General features: G+C 53.0%; 3 protein-coding genes across 3 annotated transcripts; 2 read left to right on the top strand and 1 right to left on the bottom strand.

The window, feature by feature from the left end:
- Positions 1-1,570: 1,570 nt before the first annotated feature.
- LOC136990988 (olfactory receptor 52Z1P-like) lies at positions 1,571-3,170 on the top strand. Its single transcript, XM_067289463.1, has 2 exons — positions 1,571-2,499; positions 3,122-3,170. Exons 1-2 carry the CDS (start codon positions 1,571-1,573, stop codon positions 3,168-3,170), a joined length of 978 nt encoding a protein of 325 aa, XP_067145564.1.
- Positions 3,171-11,496: 8,326 nt separating this feature from the next.
- On the bottom strand, positions 11,497-12,806 carry LOC136990987 (olfactory receptor 52Z1P-like). Its single transcript, XM_067289462.1, has 2 exons — positions 11,878-12,806; positions 11,497-11,545 (listed from the first exon to the last, which is right to left on the bottom strand). Exons 1-2 carry the CDS (start codon positions 12,804-12,806, stop codon positions 11,497-11,499), a joined length of 978 nt encoding a protein of 325 aa, XP_067145563.1.
- A 5,767-nt stretch (positions 12,807-18,573) lies between these two features.
- Positions 18,574-20,173, top strand: LOC136990986 (olfactory receptor 52Z1P-like). The gene is made up of 2 exons (XM_067289461.1): positions 18,574-19,502; positions 20,125-20,173. The coding sequence occupies exons 1-2, from the start codon at positions 18,574-18,576 to the stop codon at positions 20,171-20,173; spliced, it is 978 nt and encodes a 325-aa protein (XP_067145562.1).
- Positions 20,174-20,423: the final 250 nt, after the last annotated feature.

The following is a 20,423-nucleotide window of genomic DNA, read 5'->3' as shown; positions in this document are numbered from 1 at the left end:
ACGCTAGTTAGGATTGACTAGTGGTAATGCATCCTTGGAGGTGCACGCTGTTAACTGAGGCATGTTGACAGGCACTACAGCGATGCTGCACAATAGCAGGTGGCGTGCGACTTGTAAGAAGTTCCTAGGGTTTGCACATCCACTTTGATTCGGACTCCTGCAGGATGGGCTGTGTCAGGCGTCTGTGTGACGGCTGGGCAAGGCCCAGGTATTCACTCCAAGGCAGACAGCTAGAGCTGATGTTGGGAAAGCAATCATAAGTGTTGTGTCTTTTCTTCCACGCTTTGCCTGGCTCACTACATTCTGCAAGCTGCTGCTTGATGCTGCCTTTCCTCTGCATGGGAAGGAGTTACCATTCCAAAATTATCATTTATACTTTCTGCTAGCTTTCTCCTCTTCACACTCCCTCCTGCTCACCTGGGCAGATGGATTTGCTTCCTGCGCCTCTACTGCTCATTTTCAGACTTACATTTCATCACCTGCATCTGGACGCCTCAGAGCAGACCAGAGAGCTGCAGCTCCCTGTTGGCCCTAAGCATCCTTCTGGGACTTGCAGCAAGAGAGCATAAATACGCTGAGGTCTGAGACAGCAGCACTGCAAATGCTCCACCAAGATCACTGCCTGCAGCTCCTCCTCGCCGCTTAAGGCCAGACCTGGTGAGTCACTGTGTGCAGTCCTCAGTGCTGGGACTGCTTTTTGTTGCTGCGGCACGGTGATCTCTGAGCCATCTTCTGCAAAAGGCGAGGGCTGCGAAGCCACAAGGCAATGGGGCACTGCTGCTCTGTGTAGCAGAGTAAGGGACGAGCGTTTGGGTGTGATGGGGGAGGCAGATGTGGCAGCAGGGTGGAGAGCTCACGGAGCGTGGTCATCACAGCCAGGGCTGTGCTGCAGAAGCCCGTTGTGCAGCTCCCAGCTCAGCAGCCCAGCCTTGCCCTCGCGAGCGGCAGGAGCTGCCGTGTTTCGCCAGCCTGGCTCGAACGGGGGAACGACCTCTGCTCCGTGGGCACGGGGTGGCCTGCACCCAGAAGCAGCCTCTGCCTAGGGCTGAATGTAAATCGCCCCTTTCAATTTGTGTTTGCTGCCTTGACCTTCTTTTGCTGCACTGGTGAGCATCCACCTTGCTAGCTGGGCTTTCTCTGAATTTCCTCCCGCTTTTCCTCTTGCCTACTCCAAGCAGATGTTGCTGCGTCTCTTCCCTTCCCAGAGCACTGGGCTTCACATGGAGCCCAGCAGTGTCTGCTGTTACCTCGGCCTTAGGTTTTTGTTTTTCTCCCCACAAACCAGTGACTAGCTCAGCAGCTTTCAGCTTCCTCATGCCTCCTCAAAATGCGGACCGAGGGGCAGAAATGTTGCCATGCGATCTCAGTGCAGGGTGCAGCTCTGCACACTCTCTCCTCATGTTTTGTAGTGTGACACAATTTCTGGTATGAATGCTAAAACTTGCATTGACTTCAGCGGAGATAGGATTTCCCCAGCTGGCAATGCTGCTGAGCTCTGCTGGCATTTATGCTTTCTCTTGTGCTGTCCTTTATTTTTCAGGTGTTTCTAAGTAGAAGACCAAAGACCCCTATGGCAGACGTCAATGACACAGCCTTCCGGCCAGGAACATTCCTCCTTGTTGGCATCCCAGGCCTGGAGAAGTTTCACCTCTGGATTTCTCTCCCCTTCTTCTCCATGTATATTTTTGCCCTTCTAGGCAACTTAGTCTTGCTATTCACCATAGTGAGAGAACAAAGCCTCCACAAGCCTATGTACCTTTTCCTTTCTGCATTAACTGTAGCAGACTTGCTCTTATCTACCACTACAGTGCCCAGGATGTTAGCTATTTTCTGGTTCAGAGTGGGGGACATTTCTTTTGGTGCATGTCTTGCTCAGATGTTTCTCGTTCATTTTATTTTTGCTGCAGAGTCAGCAATTCTGGTGGCCATGGCCTTTGATCGGTATGTTGCCATCTGCAACCCCCTGAGATATGTGACTTTATTGACCCACTCAGTCATATGGAGAATAGAGCTGGCAGCTGTTGTCAGAAGCTTCTGCCTTGTCCTGCCATGTGTTTTTCTGCTTCTAAGGCTGTCTTACTGCAGAAACCACGTTATCCCTCATTCGTACTGCGAGCACATGGGTGTAGCCAGGCTGGCCTGCACAAGTATAAAAGTCAATGTTGTGTATGGTTTAACTGTTGCCCTGCTGTCGTTGGGGATAGATATAGTGCTCATTGCTGTGTCTTACGGACTGATTCTCAGGGCTGTCTTCCAGCTGCCCTCTGCAGGTGCCCGTCGCAAAGCTATGAGCACCTGCGGCTCCCACCTCTGCATCATCCTCCTGTTCTACACGCCGGCGTTCTTCTCCTTTCTCACACACCGCTTTGGTGGCCACAGCATCCCGCGCCACGTCCACATCCTGCTGGCCTGTCTCTACGTAGTGGTTCCCCCCATGCTAAATCCCATCATTTATGGAGTGAACAACAAGCAGATTCGTGAGACAGTAATGTCCATGTTGTCTTGGATGGGAAGCAGGAGAAACTGAGTTGTTTATTGGGGCTGGTGTTTCTTTGCCTTGCTCAGAGCTTGTGCATTAGTTCAAGGCAGAGAGAGACGCTGCTCCTGCAAAAGGGTTTGGAGGCAAAGCTCGGGTGCAGCATTTCCGAGGGCCTCCATGTCTCCAGTCCTGTGACGCGCTTGTGCCAAGTCCCTGTGGGGACAAGTGAAAGCATCAGCCATGCCAATCCTCTCATTGCTGTCAAGGGATCTGCATGGCAGGGATGAGACACCCGGAGAGGGGAGCATAGCCGATTCTGGCTCTGTCGTCGTGTCCCATCGCACCCTCCAGCATTACTGCATGAGTTTGTGACAATATGGAAATGACCGCTTTCTCCCAGCATCTGCCTCTCCTTTGGTAGCAGGTTCTCTGTGTCTGCGCCTCTCACAGCACAAGAAACACTTCACAGATCCCTTGGCAGTAGCCAAATGAATGGCTGGATGGTGTTGGACCATCTATGCCCCATCAAGACACTGGTGCCTGGAAGCACTGCCTGCTGCAGGTGTGCTCTGCTGCCATCAGTAGCGCTGGGATGTTGCCTGGGCTTGGAAAGCTGCTGCCTGGGCAGTCTTGGCAGCACAGTGCACATCTCCAGAGCACGCTGTCTCCAACTGCAGGGAAAGCGAGTTAGAGGTGGGAATTGCAGCTCATCCAAATGGACTTGGACAAAAGCAGCCACGCTAGACGGGGGCTGAGCTTACAGTGAACGATGCGCCCAGGGTTCCCAGTTCAGAGCGTGGACGTGACACCCAGCAGCACTGTGGAGAGGAGAAGCAGTTAGAAGGACACCAGAACACGACCTCCTCATTGCTGAGGGATGTTTTTGCCACCCTAGAATTAGTTTGTGCAATGACAGTGGAATAGAGGCTGCTACAAAGAACTGTGGCAAGAGCATTTTTCCCTACGGAATGGACTCACAACTTGGTATTGCCAGAGACCCTAATAAAGAACAAGGACAATCATTCTGTCCAGAGTTTGTGCAGTCAATGTGCCCTAGTCAGAGACTTCAGCTGCTGGTATCATCGGGGCTGGTAAATTGTTGTTGCCTTTAAAGGTGTCGCTGCCTGCAGGCTTTTATTAAACAGCAGCTTTGCTGAGGGGTAGCTGATCAGTGATGCTGCTGCTGTTAATGGCAAGGACTTCCTATCTCGGGACAGGTATTTTGTCATTCTTCTCTTAAACCCTCTGTATTTACTGGTCAGGAAAGACATTTGTGTTCTAAGGAACTGAAGCCTATTCTTGATTTAATGCACCATAAAGCAGCATAGGTGATTGCTGTCGCCACCCCTTGTTTTCGTGCAGGCCCTAGCGTGCTGCCGCACCAGTGGCACAAGGGCCCGTGTGCCGGTTACAGGGGCGGTGCCTTCCCGGGGTGCTGCATTGCCCACCAACATTTTCACTCTCCCTGCTGTTGTCAGCCATGGGGCTCGGGTAGCACAAGCTGGTGGGGCCAGTCGGCAGTGCCAGGGCTGCTCCTTGCAAACGCCTGATTTTTGTGTGCACTTAGAGCTGAGCAGCTGTACTGCAGTTCCCCTTTTCATGCGTTTTGTGCAGGGCAGGGCACATTCACTGCTCAGTCCAGGCCTTGGGGCTTGTGCTGCTTTGCACTTAGCTTTAATCAAGTTTTTAAGTGTGGAGCTGGGCATTTCAGTGCCCTAAGCCACATTTTTCCACCCCAAACTCCTCCCCTGCTTTCACCCAAGCAGGGAGGCGAGGAAGGCTGCCGTGCAGGGCCATGCCAGCCTCAGGCTGCCCTGCACAGCCAGGGAAACGGAGACATGGGGCCGCACAGTGCTGCTTTGCAAATGCCACTGAAGCCTTGGCTGTAGCCGCAGGTCAGGCAGGACTTGGGCAGATGGCTGGGAAGAGCCAGTGCAGCGGCTGGCTGGTCTGGCTGGGGCTAAGGCGGCAGCCCTGACCACTTCTCCTCCCCCAGACACTGGCGGGGGATCAAGGCGTCTGCGCCCGCTTGCTGGGAGCACAGAGCTGGAGCAACCCCCAGAGTGCTGTGCTGTGCCAGGCTCTGCTGTGCCGTGCAATGCTGGGCTGTGCGAGGAGCAGGACCTCTTGGGGCTGTGCAGGGCTGGGGACGCTGTGCAGGGCTGGGGATGCTGTACTGAGCCAGGGGAAGGATGCCACCACCGTGACCTCAGCTGTGCTGGGGAGGAGGTGATGACGAGCACCAGCAAGCGCTCTCCAACTCCAGAGGAACAGGGCACATGGAAAGGTGTGACGCTGTGCTCCTTTTCCCCCCCTGTGACGTGCTCTCTCCCTGTAGCGAATGATTGCACGGACTCAAGACATGGTGCATCTTGAGACATTTATTGTTTGTTTCTGAGCATATTTCAAAAGTTAGCTGCTTCAGTGGTTTCACAGATACACTTTGCTAAGCCAGTCATGCAGATTATGTCACAGGTAGCCAATCATTACACCGATCACACACGCAGCGATCATGTCTTGTACCTTGCTCCTTGTTTAGAAAAGCTGTCTTGCTTTTAACTTTGGTTCCCACTGGCTTCTGCTAGTTTATCTGTACTTTCTCAGGATGTATCATTCCCAGCTGCACCGGTGTCCTTGGGTATGTTTGTCTGAGGCTCCTGTTGCTTGCTACTTGCAACTTTCCACCAGTTTAACCCTGTCATGACCCTCCACATCTCCCCCTCAACCTGACCTCCCTGTAAACAGCACGTATGCAGGGGCTACTTGAGCATGGGCCAACTAAGGCCCGTCTAGCATGCAAATAGGACTATGAGTCAATCATCTCCCCCACACACACACACATAAATAGGGGGCAGCCCAGAGCCCATTCAGCTCTCCTGCACAGCAGCGGGCTGCTCTGCAGAACCTCCTCTGGAGCAGGGACGCCTCTCAAGGTCACTCCTCCAGGTTGAGAGATTCCTTACCCGCAACAGATCCTCAGTAAGTGATTAATAGCATGCTGAACTTTTGTGAATTTCGCAAAACTTTGCTGACATATCTCTGATTAATTGTGCACATAATTCCTTAGACATAAACTGTTGACCAAGTCTGAGACTAGAATCGGATCCAGCCGCACCTAGGCTCCTCTCCGAAGGAGTTTAGAAAGCAAGGGGTCCAGTCTGAACCTCGTGACTCAACGGGAGGAAAAAGAGAAAGGGCAAGACTTATGGAGAAAAGCAGTAGCCCTAGGCCTTCCCAGAGCCACGATTCAAGGCCAGCTTACTGGCGTTACCTTGAGTCTAACTGAGGTAGTCCAGAAATGAGATAACGGTAAAGGGAGGGAGCATCTTTCGACCCCTCCGGTGCCAGTTCCCAGGAAGGGAGACAACGCCTTCCTCCCCCTTAGGGGGGAATCGCAGGGCATGAAGCCAAAAAACGAGTAACGCCCGGGAGGCGATTGGGCCTGCCTGTCTGGCAAGTGGAGGCTTATCAGTAGATAAGTGATAATGGCCCACTTATTTGGATTCCAGTTGATCCTCAAGGACAACTGGGAAAGCTTTTGATAGATACGGGAGCACAAATTTTGATACCGGTGTTGTGTGCCAAACTGCCAAGGGTCAGTTTATGGCTCCCGGGCGAGAAGCGCGTGTCGACTGCTGGCTTTGCAATTAAAGATCATCACGAAAATATTTTAGGTTTTGATGTTTGTGGCGGAACGCAACTACCCCCCTCCACATCTCGGGCCCAAAGCAGGGCAGAGCGCAACTACCTCCCCCCCGTCTCAGGCCCAAAGTGTGGTGGAGCACAACTATCCCCCCACACACAAACACCTTATCTCAGGCCCCAGCTGACCGCAAATAACTGACAGCGTCCAGGGCTGACCAGGAGGAACTAGCTGATACTGGTTGCAACTGGAGAGGCCAGAAATGGGCATGAGGTCAGCAAAAAGGTATATTTTCCCCAACACAGTATGGGATCACCAAAACGGTATATCTCCACACCAAATATTGTAGGACCGTGAGCGCAGCGAAGAGAGGCAGGGAACAGAGGCAGCAGTTTGCGCGGCAGTGTTTGGGCTCTGACGAGAACTTGAGGACCTTCTTGGAAGTTGTGGGCTTTCTGAGGACCCCCGAGGAACTAGAAGGTGATTGCTGCAAACAGGAAAGGGGAAGTTAGGCAAGGACAACTGCAGGAGGCCATGACTTTTCCTGGGAGAAGCTCTAGCTAGGTGTAGCTGCTGCTAACGAGCTCTGTTGGTTGCCCCTGACCAGAGGGAGTTGGGGCCTTTGATCCAGGTGGCCCTTGATTAGGGCAGGTCAAGCAGCCTTGAGTCAGTGCTAGGGAGGGGCCTATATAAGAGCCAGGCCCAGAGCTCAGCTCCCAGAGGCAGTGCACAGCTGCAGCAGTTTGTGCAGAAGGGTGCAAGGAGGCACCTTCCTTTCTGCTCCCTGGGGTGTATGCTTCCTCAAGTGTGGTCATGACACACTGCAGAGCACATTCCCCAGCAGCTGTTGGAGTTGCTGCGTTGGCTGTGTCAGAGGCTGGGACCCAGACAGACCCTCTGACAGCAGATGCAGCTCTGCAGGTCTCAGGCTGCAGGGAGTGCTTGGGGCCTGTCCGGGAGGCCTGGGCTGGCAGTCAGCTCTCCTGCAGGAGGTGTGCTGCTGTTGATGAGTTGTGTTGTCAAGTAAGGGAGTTACCGGAGGAGGTCAGGAGGCTGCGTAGCATCCGAGAGGATGAACAAGAGCTAGACAGGGTATTCTCGGAGACTGTACAGCTCCAGGAGTCCCAAGCCCCCACAGCAGTGGAGTTGCCAGAGGGCTCTGTGCCGTGTGAAATGGTACATCATAGCACTGTAGAAGGTGTCTGGAAGCTGGTCACTGCTTGTAGGAGGAGGAAGGCTCCTCCTCCTCCTCCTGAGGACTTGCAATTGAGGAAGAGGTTTAGTGCCCTCCAGGATGAGGAGGAGATGGGCATGGCTGCAAGGGAAGCAACTGGCACAACAGACCCTGTGCCTTGCGGGAACACCCGGAAGAAGCAGCGGGTGATTGTTGTGGGGGACTCCCTGCTGCAGGGGACGGAGACACCTATCTGCCGACCTGACCTCTTGTCTAGAGAGGTTTGTTGCCTGCCAGGGGCTCGTGTGAGCGATGTCATGGAAAGACTGCCAGGGCTTGTCCACTCATCAGACTGTTCCTGTCTCCTGCTCTTCCATGTGGGCACTAATGACACCAAGGGCAACCTGGAGACCATCAAAGAGGATTTTGGAGTTCTGGGGATGGTGGTCAAGGGTCTGGGAGGCCAGGTCATCTTCTGCTCAATCCTGCCGGTGAGGGGGATGGATGAGAGGAGGAGGAGATGGACTTTCCAAGTTAACGACTGGCTGCGCCGCTGGTGTTGGCAACAGGGTTTTGGTTTCTACGACCATGGGACCCTGTTTGAAGATGGACAACTGCTGGGGAGAGATGGGATCCGCCTCACTAAGCAGGGCACGCGTGTCTTTGCCAACAGGTTGGCCAAGCTGGTAAGGAGAGCTTTAAACTAGGAAAGATGGGGGAAGGGGAGAGTTATAGTGACAGGGTAGTTGGGAAAACACAACTCAAGTCGGGATGCCTCCAGCAGGTGAATGCAGCCAGGGAAGTGCGTGTGGGATGTGGCTATGGAGGATCCTCTTGCATCCCTCCTGGGAAACCTGCATGCTCGATCACCTCTCTGAAATGCATGTACACCAATGCACGCAGCATGGGGAACAAACAGGAAGAACTAGAGATCTGTGTGTGGATGCAGGGCCATGGTCTCACTGCAGTTACAGAGACCTGATGGGATAGCTCGCATGACTGGAGTGCTGTCATGGATGGCTACATGCTTTTTAGGAAAGACAGGCCAGGAAGGTGAGGTGGTGGAGCTGCTCTTTATGTGAGAGAACAACTGGAATGTATGGAGCTGTGCCTAGGGGTGGATGAAGAGCGAGTGGAGAGCTTGTGGGTAAGAATTCAAGGGCGGGCTAGCATGGGTGACCGTGTTGTGGGTGTTTACTACAGGCCAGCTGATCGGGAAGAGGAAGTCGCTGAGGCCTTCTCCAGACAACTGGAAGTAGCCTCACAATCCCAGGCCCTGGTTCTCATGAGGGACTTGAAGCACCCTGATATCTGCTGGAGAGACAGCACAGCTAGGCTCAAAGAGTCCCGGAGGTTCCTGCAGAGCATTGGTGACAACTTCTTGACACAGGTGTTGGAGGAGCCAAGGAGGAGAGGTGTGCTGCTGGACCTCGTAGTAACAAACAAAGAAGGATTGGTTGGAGATGTGAAGGTCAGGGGCAGCCTTGGCTGCAGTGACCATGAGATGGTGGAGTTCAGGATGCTGCGAGGAGGAGGCAGGGCACTAAGTAGGATGGCAACCCTGGAGTTCAGGAGAGCAAACTTTGGCATCTTCAGGGACCTTCTTGGAGGAATCTCAAGGGTTAGGGACCTAGATGGAAGGGGGGTCCAAGACAGCTGGTTAATATTCAAGCATCACTTCTCCAGGCTCAAGAGCGGTGCATCCCTATGAGTAGGAAGTCAAGCAAAGGGTGCCGGAGAGCTGCATGGATGAGCAAGGAGCTCCTGGCAAAACTCAACCAGAAGAAGGAAGTATAGAGAAAGTGGAAAGGGGGACAGGCCACTTGGGAGGAATATAGGAACGTTGTCAGAGTGTGCAGGGATACGACGAAGAAGGCTAAGACCCATTTAGAATGAAATGTGGCAAGGGATGTCAAGGACAACAAGAAGGGCTTCTTCAAATACGAGAGGCCAGTCAGCGTCACCTCCATCCCTGGAAAGGTGATGCAGCAGCTCATTGTGGAGGCCATCTGCAAGCATGTGGAGGAAAAGAAGGTGATCAGCAGTAGTCAGCAAGGCATCACCAAGGGGAAATCATGCTGAACCAAGCTGATTGATAGCCTTCTGGGATGGAATGGCTGGCTGGGTAGATGAGGGGAGAGCAGTGGATGTTGTCTACCTTGACTGCAGCAAGGCTTTCGACACTGTCTCCCATAAGATCCCCACAGGGAAGCTCAGGAAGTGTGGGCTAGATGAGTGGAGAGTGAGGTGGCTTGAGAAGCGGCTGAATGGCAGAGCTCCAAGGGTTGTGCTCAGTGGTGCAGAGTCTAGTTGGGGGCCTGTAGCTAGCAGTGTCCCCCAGGGGTCAGGACTGGGTCCAGTCTTGTTCAACTTCTTCATCAATGACCTGGAGGAAGGGACAGAGTGCACCCTCAGCAAGTTTGCTGGTGGTACCAAAGTGGGAGGAGTGGCTGATACCCCAGAGGGCTGTGCTGCCATTCAGAGAGACGTGGAGAGGTGGGTGGAGAGGAACCTGCTGAAGTTCAACAAAGGCAAGTGCAGCGTCCTGCACCTGGGGAGGAATAACACCATGCAGCAGTAGAGGTTGGGGGTTGAGCTGCTGGAAAGCAGCTCTGTGGAGAAGGCCCTGAGAGTGCTGGTGGACACCCAGTTAAGCATGAGGCAGCAATGTGCCCTTGTGGCCAAGAAGGCCAATGGTATGCTGGGGTGCCTCAGGAAGAGTGTTGCCAGCAGGTCGAGGGATGTGATCCTGCCCCTCTCCTCAGCCCTGCTGAGGCCACATCTGGAGTACTGCATCCAGTTCTGGGCTCCCTAGTACAAGAGGGATGTGGCACTACTGGAACAAGTCCAACAAAAGGCTACGAAGATGATTAGGGGCCTGGAGCATCTCTCTTATGAGGAAAGGCTGAGAGAGCTGGGCCTGTTTAGCCTGGAGAAGAGAAGGCTGAGAGGGGATCTTATCAACGTGTACAAGTATCTGAAGGGAGGGTGTCAGAGGATGGGACCAGACTCTTTTCAGTGGTGCCGACCAACAGGACACGAGGCAACGGGCACAAACTGAAACTCAGGAAGTTTCATGTGAACATGAGAAAAAACTTCTTCACTGTGAGGGTGACAGAGCACTGGAGCAGGTTGCCCAGAGAGGTTGTGGAGTCTCCTTCCCTGGAGATTTTCAAAACCTGCCTGGACGTGATCCTGTGCAATGTGCTCTAGGTGACCCTGCTTGACCAGGGGTGTTGTTCTAGATGATCTGCAGAGGTCCCTTCCAACCTCAACCATTCTGTGGTTCTGTGAAAGGGGGAACTGCAGTACAGCTGCTGAGCTCTAAGTGTGCACGAAAATAAAGCGTTTGCAAGGAGCAGCCCTGGCACTGCCGACTGGCCCCCGCCAGCTTGTGCTACCCAGGCCCCACGGCTGACAACAGCAGGGAGAGTGAAAATGTTGGTGGGCAATGCAGCACCCCGGGAAGGCACCGCCCCTGTAACCAGCACACGGGCCCTTGTGCCACCGGCGTGGCAGCACGCTAGAGCCTGCACGAAAACAAGGGGTGGCGACAGCAATCACCTATGCTGCTTTATGGTGCATTTTATCAAGAATAGGCTTCAGTTCCTTAGAACACAAATGTCTTTCCCGACCAATAAATACAGAGCTTTTGGGAGAAGAATGACAAAATAACTGTCCCGAGATAGGAAGTCCTTGTCATTAACAGCAGCAGCAGCACTGATCAGCTACCCCTCAGCAAAGCTGCTGTTTAATAAAAGCCTGCAGGCAGCGACACCTTTAAAGGCAACAACAATTTACCAGCCCCGATGATACCAGCAGCTGAAGTCTCTGACCAGGGCACATTGACTACACCAACTCTGGACAGAATGATTGTCCTTGTTCTTTATTAGGATCTCTGGCAATACCGAGTTGTGAATCCATTGCATCGGGAAAAATACTCTTGCCACAGTTCTTTGTAGCAGCCTCTATTCCACTGTCATTGCACAAACTAATTCTAGGGTGGCAAAAACATCCCTCAGCGATGAGGAGGTCGTGTTCTGGTGTCCTTCTAACTGCTTCTCCTCTCCACAGTGCTGCTGGCTGTCACGTCCACGCTCTGAACTGGGAACCTGGGCGCATCGTTCACTGTAAGCTCAGCCCCCATTTAGCATGGCTACTTTTTGCCAAGTCCATCTGGATGAGCTGCAATTCCCACCTCTAACTCGCTTTCCCTGCAGTTGGAGACAGCGTGCTCTGGAGATGTGCACTGTGCTGCCAAGACTGCCCAGGCAGCAGCTTTCCAAGCCCAGGCAACATCCCAGCGCTACTGATGGCAAGCAGAGCACACCTGCAGCAGGCAGTGCTTCCAGGCACAAGTGTCTTGCCAGAGCGTAGATGGTCCAACACTTCCCTGGGTAAAAGCAGGTCACAGGCCTGGAGACATGGAGACCCTCAGAAATGCTGCACCCGAGCTTTGCCTCTAAACCCTTTTGCAGGCGCAGCATCTCTCTGCCTTGAACTAATGCACAAGCTCTGAGCAAGGCAAAGAAACACCAGCCCCAATAAACAACTCAGTTTCTCCGGCTTCCCATCCAAGACAACATGGACATTACTGTCTCACAAATCTGCTTGTTGTTCACCCCATAAATGATGGGATTTAGCATGGGGGGAACCACTACGTAGAGACAGGCCAGCAGGATGTGGACGTGGCGGGGGATGCTGTGGCCACCAAAGCGGTGCGTGAAAAAGGAGAAGAATGCCGGCGTGTAGAACAGGAAGATGATGCAGAGGTGGGAGGTGCAGGTGCTCATAGCCTTGCGACGGGCACCTGCGGAGGGCAGCTGGAAGACAGCCCTGAGAATCAGTCCATAAGACACAGCAATGAACACTACATCCATCCCTGCTGTCAGCAGGGCAAGAGTTAAACCATACACAACATTGACTTTTATGCTTGTGCAGGCCAGTCTGGCTACAGCCATGTGCTCGCAGTACGAATGAGGGATAACGCGGTTTGTGCAGTAAGACAGCCTTAGCAGCAGAAAAACCATCGGGAGGATGATGCAGACACCTCTGACAACAGCTGCCAGCTCTATTCTCCATATGACTGAGTGGGTCAATAAAGTCACATATCTCAGGGGGTTGCAGATGGCAACATACCGATCAAAGGCCATGGCCACCAGAATTGCTGACTCTGCAGCAAAAATAAAATGAACGAGAAACACCTGAGCAAGGCATGCACCAAAAGAGATGTCCCTCACTCTGAACCAGAAAATAGCTAACATCCTGGGCACTGTAGTGGTAGATAAGAGTAAGTCTGCTACAGTTAATGCAGAAAGGAAAAGGTACATAGGCTTGTGGAGGCTTTGTTCTCTCACTATGGTAAATAGCAAGACTAAGTTGCCTAGAAGGGCAAAAATATACATGGAGAAGAAGGGGAGAGAAATCCAGAGGTGAAACTTCTCCAGGCCTGGGATGCCAACAAGGAGGAATGTTCCTGGCCGGAAGGCTGTGTCATTGACGTCTGCCATAGGGGTCTTTGGTCTTCTACTTAGAAACACCTGAAAAATAAAGGACAGCACAAGAGAAAGCATAAATGCCAGCAGAGCTCAGCAGCATTGCCAGCTGGGGAAATCCGGCGTCCAGTGAAGTCAATGCAAGTTTTAGCATTCATACCAGAAACTCCGTCACGCTACAAAACATGAGGAGAGAGTGTGCAGAGCTGCACCCTGCACTGAGATCACATGGCAACTTTTCTGCCCCTCGGTCCGCATTTTGAGGAGGCATGAGGAAGCTGAAAGCTGCTGAGCTAGTCACTGGTTTGTGGGGAGAAAAACAAAAACCTAAGGCCGAGGTAACAGCAGACGCTGCTGGGCTCCATGTGAAGCCCACTGCTCTGGGAAGGGAAGAGACGCAGCAACATCCACTTGGATTAGGCAAGAGGAAAAGTGGGAGGAAATTCAGAGAAAGCCCAGCTAGCAAGGTGGACGCTCACCAGTGCAGCAAAAGAAGGTCAAGGCAGCAAACACAAATTGAAAGGGGCGATTTACATTCAGCCCTAGGCAGAGGCTGCTTCTGGGTGCAGGCCACCCTGCACCCACGGAGCAGAGGTCGTTCCCCCATTCGAGCCATGCTGGTGAAACACAGCAGCTCCTGCCGCTCGCGAGGGCAAGGCTGGGCTGCCGAGCTGGGAGCTGCACAACGGGCTTCTGCAGCACAGCCCTGGCTGCGATGACCATGCTCTATGCGCTCTCCACCCTGCTGCCACATCTGCCTCCCCCATCACACCCAAACGCTCGTCCCTTACTCTGCTACACAGAGCAGCAGTGCCCCATTGCCTTGCAGCTTCGCAGCCCTCGCCTTTTGCAGAAGACGGCTCAGAGATCGCTGTGCCGCAGCAACAAAAAGCAGCCCCAGCGCTGAGGACTGCACACGGTGACTCACCAGGTCTGGCCTTAAGCGGCGAGGAGGAGCTGCAGGCAGTGATCTTGGTGGAGCATTTGCAGTGCTGCTGTCTCAGACCTCAGCGTATTTATGCTCTCTTGCTGCAAGTCCCAGAAGGATGCTTAGGGCCAACAGGGAGCTGCAGCTCTCTGGTCTGCTCTGAGGCGTCCAGATGCAGGTGATGAAATGTAAGTCTGAAAATGAGCAGTAGAGGCGCAGGAAGCAAATCCATCTGCCCAGGTGAGCAGGAGGGAGTGTGAAGAGGAGAAAGCTAGCAGAAAGTATAAATGATAATTTTGGAATGGTAACTCCTTCCCATGCAGATGAAAGGCAGCATCAAGCAGCAGCTTGCAGAATGTAGTGAGCCAGGCAAAGCGTGGAAGAAAAGACACAACACTTATGATTGCTTTCCCAACAGCAGCTATAGCTGTCTGCCTTGGCGTGAATACCTGGGCCTTGCCCAGCCGTCACACAGACTCTTGACACAGCCCATCCTGCAGGAGTCCGAATCAAAGTGGATGTGCAAACCCTAGGAACTTCTTACAAGTCGCACGCCACCTGCTATTGTGCAGCACGGGTGTAGTGCCTGTCAACACGCCTCAGTTAACAGTGTGCACCTCCAAGGATGCATTACCACTAGTCAATCCTAACTAGCGTCATGTTCTTATCACATATACTCGGCAGAGTTCAGCTGTGAGAGTCTCAAGTATTGAAAGACTTTCCTGATGGGGAAGCAGGTCTTCTCACCTGTGGCCTCAGCACCATCGAGAGCTTCACTGTAGCTGGTGCAGCTCTCATTGATGCAGGCACACACTGAGTGGAGGAAAGACTCTTCTGTTCCCCCAGCTGCCTCTTGCCCTTGCACCTGGAGGCTCAGCAGTTTTCTGACGGACACCTTTCAGTCCAGTTTCTGGAAGAAAGGAATAAAGCTTGTTTCAAAGGGCACGCCAAGCAGGTGCCCCCCACACAGAGCTAGTCCAATGCTCAGCAACCCTGCCTGACAGGACACTGCTCCTTGCCAGCATGGACATCTCGAGGGCCTTGGTGCTGCTCCGGACACACTGCTGTTGGCAGGCGTTCACACAGAGCCCAGAGCCTGCCAAACTGGCCTCTCCTTGCTCCATGCTCACTGTGCCTGCTGAGAGACACTTTTCCTCTTGTTTATGCAGCCTGGTCCGGTGCTCAGTCACCCTCACTGTGAAGAAGTTTTTTCTCATATTCAGATGGAACTTCCTGTGTTTCGGTTTGTGGCCGTTGGCTCACGTCCTGTCACTGGGCACCACTGAAAAGTGTCTGGCTCCACCCTCTTGACACCCTCCCTGAAGATGCTTGTACACATTGATAAGATCTCCTCTCAGCCTTCTCTTCTCCAAGCTAAACTGCCCAGCTCTCTCAGGCTTTCTTCATAAGAGAGATGCTCCAGTCCCCTAATCATCCCTGCAGCCTTCTGCTGCACTCGCTCCAGTTGTGCCATGTCTCTCTTGTACTGGGGAGCCCAGAACTGCACACACTACTCCAGATGTGACCTCAGCAGGGCTGAGGAGAGGGGAAGGATCACCTCCCTCGAGCTGCTGGCAACACTCTTCCTGAGGCACCCCAGCATACCATTGGCCTTCTTGGCCACAAGGGCACATTGCTGCCTCATGCTTAGCTTGGTGTCCAGCAGCACTCCCAGGGCCTTCTCCGCAGAGGTCCTTTAGGAGCTCCTGTGGGGGCTTCACCAAGGGCTTTGGCTCTTTCTGCATTTGTAGCCTCGTTTTTAACCCTATCGCTGCACTTGGTGCTGCACGGCCTGAGTGCAGGAATTGGTGCTTGGACCGAGGGCCTGGTGTCTAGAGGGTGCCAGGAAAAGGCACGCGGTCCCTGCATGGGGATGGGCTGCTGGACGCCATGCATGCTCCTCTGGGGCAGGTGTGATACTCATGCGCAAGGTGTGCAGAACCTTCTGTCCAGCTCCAGAGAAGTCTCTTTCTGTGCTTGTGTGAGCCAGATCTTCTTCCTCAATTTCATTGTCATGACCAAAAGGCCAGAAGCTGGGCTCTCCCCCAGGCAGGGAGCTCACGCTTCAGAAATGAGCAGGTGGGAGCTCAACAGCTTCCAGAAAAGGGCTGAGGAAGTTTTAAGGAGGGAATGCCTGTTTATGCGACTTCTGGGTAGCTGTTGCCCTTTGTCTGCACCTGGCAAATGAGAAGGGCTTTCAGATTTACTGAGAGTCACGTATGTGTAAGTCCATGTAATTCTTTGCCATTTCGGTATGCCACGAGAATATTTGCTGCAGTTAATTCTGCACAACCTGAGGTAGCACTTCACATGCTGACTGCATGCCACGACACTTTCTCTATGGATTTTCTCATAGGCATCCTCATCTCACTGTGGTTGTTAGTAGAGACATTTCTACAGCCCCTCAGCACAGCTCGATGCAGACTTCATGCCAAAAGTGTCTTCTGTGTGCATGGGCTTCACCCTCTCTCACTCCCAGACACCCACATACACACCTTCTGCCTCTGCAAGGCTGGAGAGGAGCAATGTATGAAGGCAGAAGCAACGCAGGAGGCAAATCACACCTTTGTTGTGTGCCCCAGTTTCCCCTCTGCAGAAACAAATGAGAGACAGCAAGGCTAAAGGTGCTGCAGAGCTCCAGCATGAACTGTGAGATCCTCACGGGAGTTTCACTGCATACTGACGTGAATCCCTACAGCAAGATGCGATGCATTTTTGAAGTGAGAGTATTGATGCAGCAGGCGTTAGAAGGAAGAGCGATAGCTGCACACTTTGCATAACCAGGAGGAAAAGTGTGTCTCAGCAGGCACAGTGAGCATGGAGCAAGGAGAGGCCAGTTTGGCAGGCTCTGGGCTCTGTGTGAATGCCTGCCAACAGCAGTGTGTCCGGAGCAGCACCAAGGCCCTCGAGATGTCCATGCTGGCAAGGAGCAGTGTCCTGTCAGGCAGGGTTGCTGAGCATCGGACTAGCTCTGTGGGGGGGGCACCTGCTTGGCGTGCCCTTTCAAACAAGCTTTATTCCTTTCTTCCAGAAACTGGACTGAAAGGTGTCCGTCAGAAAACTGCTGAGCCTCCAGGTGCAAGGGCAAGAGGCAGCTGGGGGAACAGAAGAGTCTTTCCTCCACTCAATGTGTGCATGCATCAGTGAGAGCTGCAGCAGCTACAGTGAAGCTCTCGATGGTGCTGAGGCCACAGGTGAGAAGATCTGCTTCCCCATCAGGAAAGTCTTTCAATACTTGAGACTCTCACAGCTGAACTCTGCCAAGTATATGTGATAAGAACATGACGCTAGTAAGGACTGACTAGTGGTAATGCATCCTTGGAGGTGCACACTGTTAACTGAGGCGTGTTGACAGGCACTACACCCATGCTGCACAATAGCAGGTGGCGTGCGACTTGTAAGAAGTTCCTAGGGTTTGCACATCCGCTTTGATTCGGACTCCTGCAGGATGGGCTGTGTCAAGAGTCTGTGTGACGGCTGGGCAAGGCCCAGGTATTCACTCCAAGGCAGACAGCTATAGCTGATGTGAGGAAAGCAATCATAAGTGTTGTGTCTTTTCTTCCACGCTTTGCCTGGCTCACTACATTCTGCAAGCTGCTGCTTGATGCTGCCTTTCATCTGCATGGGAAGGAGTTACCATTCCAAAATTATCATTTATACTTTCTGCTAGCTTTCTCCTCTTCACACTCCCTCCTGCTCACCTGGGCAGATGGATTTGCTTCCTGCGCCTCTACTGCTCATTTTCAGACTTACATTTCATCACCTGCATCTGGACGCCTCAGAGCAGACCAGAGAGCTGCAGCTCCCTGTTGGCCCTAAGCATCCTTCTGGGACTTGCAGCAAGAGAGCATAAATACGCTGAGGTCTGAGACAGCAGCACTGCAAATGCTCCACCAAGATCACTGCCTGCAGCTCCTCCTCGCCGCTTAAGGCCAGACCTGGTGAGTCACTGTGTGCAGTCCTCAGTGCTGGGACTGCTTTTTGTTGCTGCGGCACGGTGATCTCTGAGCCATCTTCTGCAAAAGGCGAGGGCTGCGAAGCCACAAGGCAATGGGGCACTGCTGCTCTGTGTAGCAGAGTAAGGGACGAGCGTTTGGGTGTGATGGGGGAGGCAGATGTGGCAGCAGGGTGGAGAGCTCACGGAGCGTGGTCATCACAGCCAGGGCTGTGCTGCAGAAGCCCGTTGTGCAGCTCCCAGCTCAGCAGCCCAGCCTTGCCCTCGCGAGCGGCAGGAGCTGCCGTGTTTCGCCAGCCTGGCTCGAACGGGGGAACGACCTCTGCTCCGTGGGCACGGGGTGGCCTGCACCCAGAAGCAGCCTCTGCCTAGGGCTGAATGTAAATCGCCCCTTTCAATTTGTGTTTGCTGCCTTGACCTTCTTTTGCTGCACTGGTGAGCATCCACCTTGCTAGCTGGGCTTTCTCTGAATTTCCTCCCGCTTTTCCTCTTGCCTACTCCAAGCAGATGTTGCTGCGTCTCTTCCCTTCCCAGAGCACTGGGCTTCACATGGAGCCCAGCAGTGTCTGCTGTTACCTCGGCCTTAGGTTTTTGTTTTTCTCCCCACAAACCAGTGACTAGCTCAGCAGCTTTCAGCTTCCTCATGCCTCCTCAAAATGCGGACCGAGGGGCAGAAAAGTTGCCATGCGATCTCAGTGCAGGGTGCAGCTCTGCACACTCTCTCCTCATGTTTTGTAGTGTGACACAATTTCTGGTATGAATGCTAAAACTTGCATTGACTTCAGCGGAGATAGGATTTCCCCAGCTGGCAATGCTGCTGAGCTCTGCTGGCATTTATGCTTTCTCTTGTGCTGTCCTTTATTTTTCAGGTGTTTCTAAGTAGAAGACCAAAGACCCCTATGGCAGACGTCAATGACACAGCCTTCCGGCCAGGAACATTCCTCCTTGTTGGCATCCCAGGCCTGGAGAAGTTTCACCTCTGGATTTCTCTCCCCTTCTTCTCCATGTATATTTTTGCCCTTCTAGGCAACTTAGTCTTGCTATTCACCATAGTGAGAGAACAAAGCCTCCACAAGCCTATGTACCTTTTCCTTTCTGCATTAACTGTAGCAGACTTGCTCTTATCTACCACTACAGTGCCCAGGATGTTAGCTATTTTCTGGTTCAGAGTGGGGGACATTTCTTTTGGTGCATGTCTTGCTCAGATGTTTCTCGTTCATTTTATTTTTGCTGCAGAGTCAGCAATTCTGGTGGCCATGGCCTTTGATCGGTATGTTGCCATCTGCAACCCCCTGAGATATGTGACTTTATTGACCCACTCAGTCATATGGAGAATAGAGCTGGCAGCTGTTGTCAGAAGCTTCTGCCTTGTCCTGCCATGTGTTTTTCTGCTTCTAAGGCTGTCTTACTGCAGAAACCACGTTATCCCTCATTCGTACTGCGAGCACATGGGTGTAGCCAGGCTGGCCTGCACAAGTATAAAAGTCAATGTTGTGTATGGTTTAACTGTTGCCCTGCTGTCGTTGGGGATAGATATAGTGCTCATTGCTGTGTCTTACGGACTGATTCTCAGGGCTGTCTTCCAGCTGCCCTCTGCAGGTGCCCGTCGCAAAGCTATGAGCACCTGCGGCTCCCACCTCTGCATCATCCTCCTGTTCTACACGCCGGCGTTCTTCTCCTTTCTCACACACCGCTTTGGTGGCCACAGCATCCCGCGCCACGTCCACATCCTGCTGGCCTGTCTCTACGTAGTGGTTCCCCCCATGCTAAATCCCATCATTTATGGAGTGAACAACAAGCAGATTCGTGAGACAGTAATGTCCATGTTGTCTTGGATGGGAAGCAGGAGAAACTGAGTTGTTTATTGGGGCTGGTGTTTCTTTGCCTTGCTCAGAGCTTGTGCATTAGTTCAAGGCAGAGAGAGACGCTGCTCCTGCAAAAGGGTTTGGAGGCAAAGCTCGGGTGCAGCATTTCCGAGGGCCTCCATGTCTCCAGTCCTGTGACGCGCTTGTGCCAAGTCCCTGTGGGGACAAGTGAAAGCATCAGCCATGCCAATCCTCTCATTGCTGTCAAGGGATCTGCATGGCAGGGATGAGACACCCGGAGAGGGGAGCATAGCCGATTCTGGCTCTGTCGTCGTGTCCCATCGCACCCTCCAGCATTACTGCATGAGTTTGTGACAATATGGAAATGACCGCTTTCTCCCAGCATCTGCCTCTCCTTTGGTAGCAGGTTCTCTGTGTCTGCGCCTCTCACAGCACAAGAAACACTTCACAGATCCCTTGGCAGTAGCCAAATGAATGGCTGGATGGTGTTGGACCATCTATGCCCCATCAAGACACTGGTGCCTGGAAGCACTGCCTGCTGCAGGTGTGCTCTGCTGCCATCAGTAGCGCTGGGATGTTGCCTGGGCTTGGAAAGCTGCTGCCTGGGCAGTCTTGGCAGCACAGTGCACATCTCCAGAGCACGCTGTCTCCAACTGCAGGGAAAGCGAGTTAGAGGTGGGAATTGCAGCTCATCCAAATGGACTTGGACAAAAGCAGCCACGCTAGACGGGGGCTGAGCTTACAGTGAACGATGCGCCCAGGGTTCCCAGTTCAGAGCGTGGACGTGACACCCAGCAGCACTGTGGAGAGGAGAAGCAGTTAGAAGGACACCAGAACACGACCTCCTCATTGCTGAGGGATGTTTTTGCCACCCTAGAATTAGTTTGTGCAATGACAGTGGAATAGAGGCTGCTACAAAGAAC

This window comes from Apteryx mantelli, chromosome 1 (assembly GCF_036417845.1).
Source record: "Apteryx mantelli isolate bAptMan1 chromosome 1, bAptMan1.hap1, whole genome shotgun sequence".
In the NCBI taxonomy this organism is placed as follows: domain Eukaryota; kingdom Metazoa; phylum Chordata; class Aves; order Apterygiformes; family Apterygidae; genus Apteryx; species Apteryx mantelli.
Note: the sequence above shows the minus strand (reverse complement) of the source record. Positions and strands in the feature narration are given on the sequence as shown.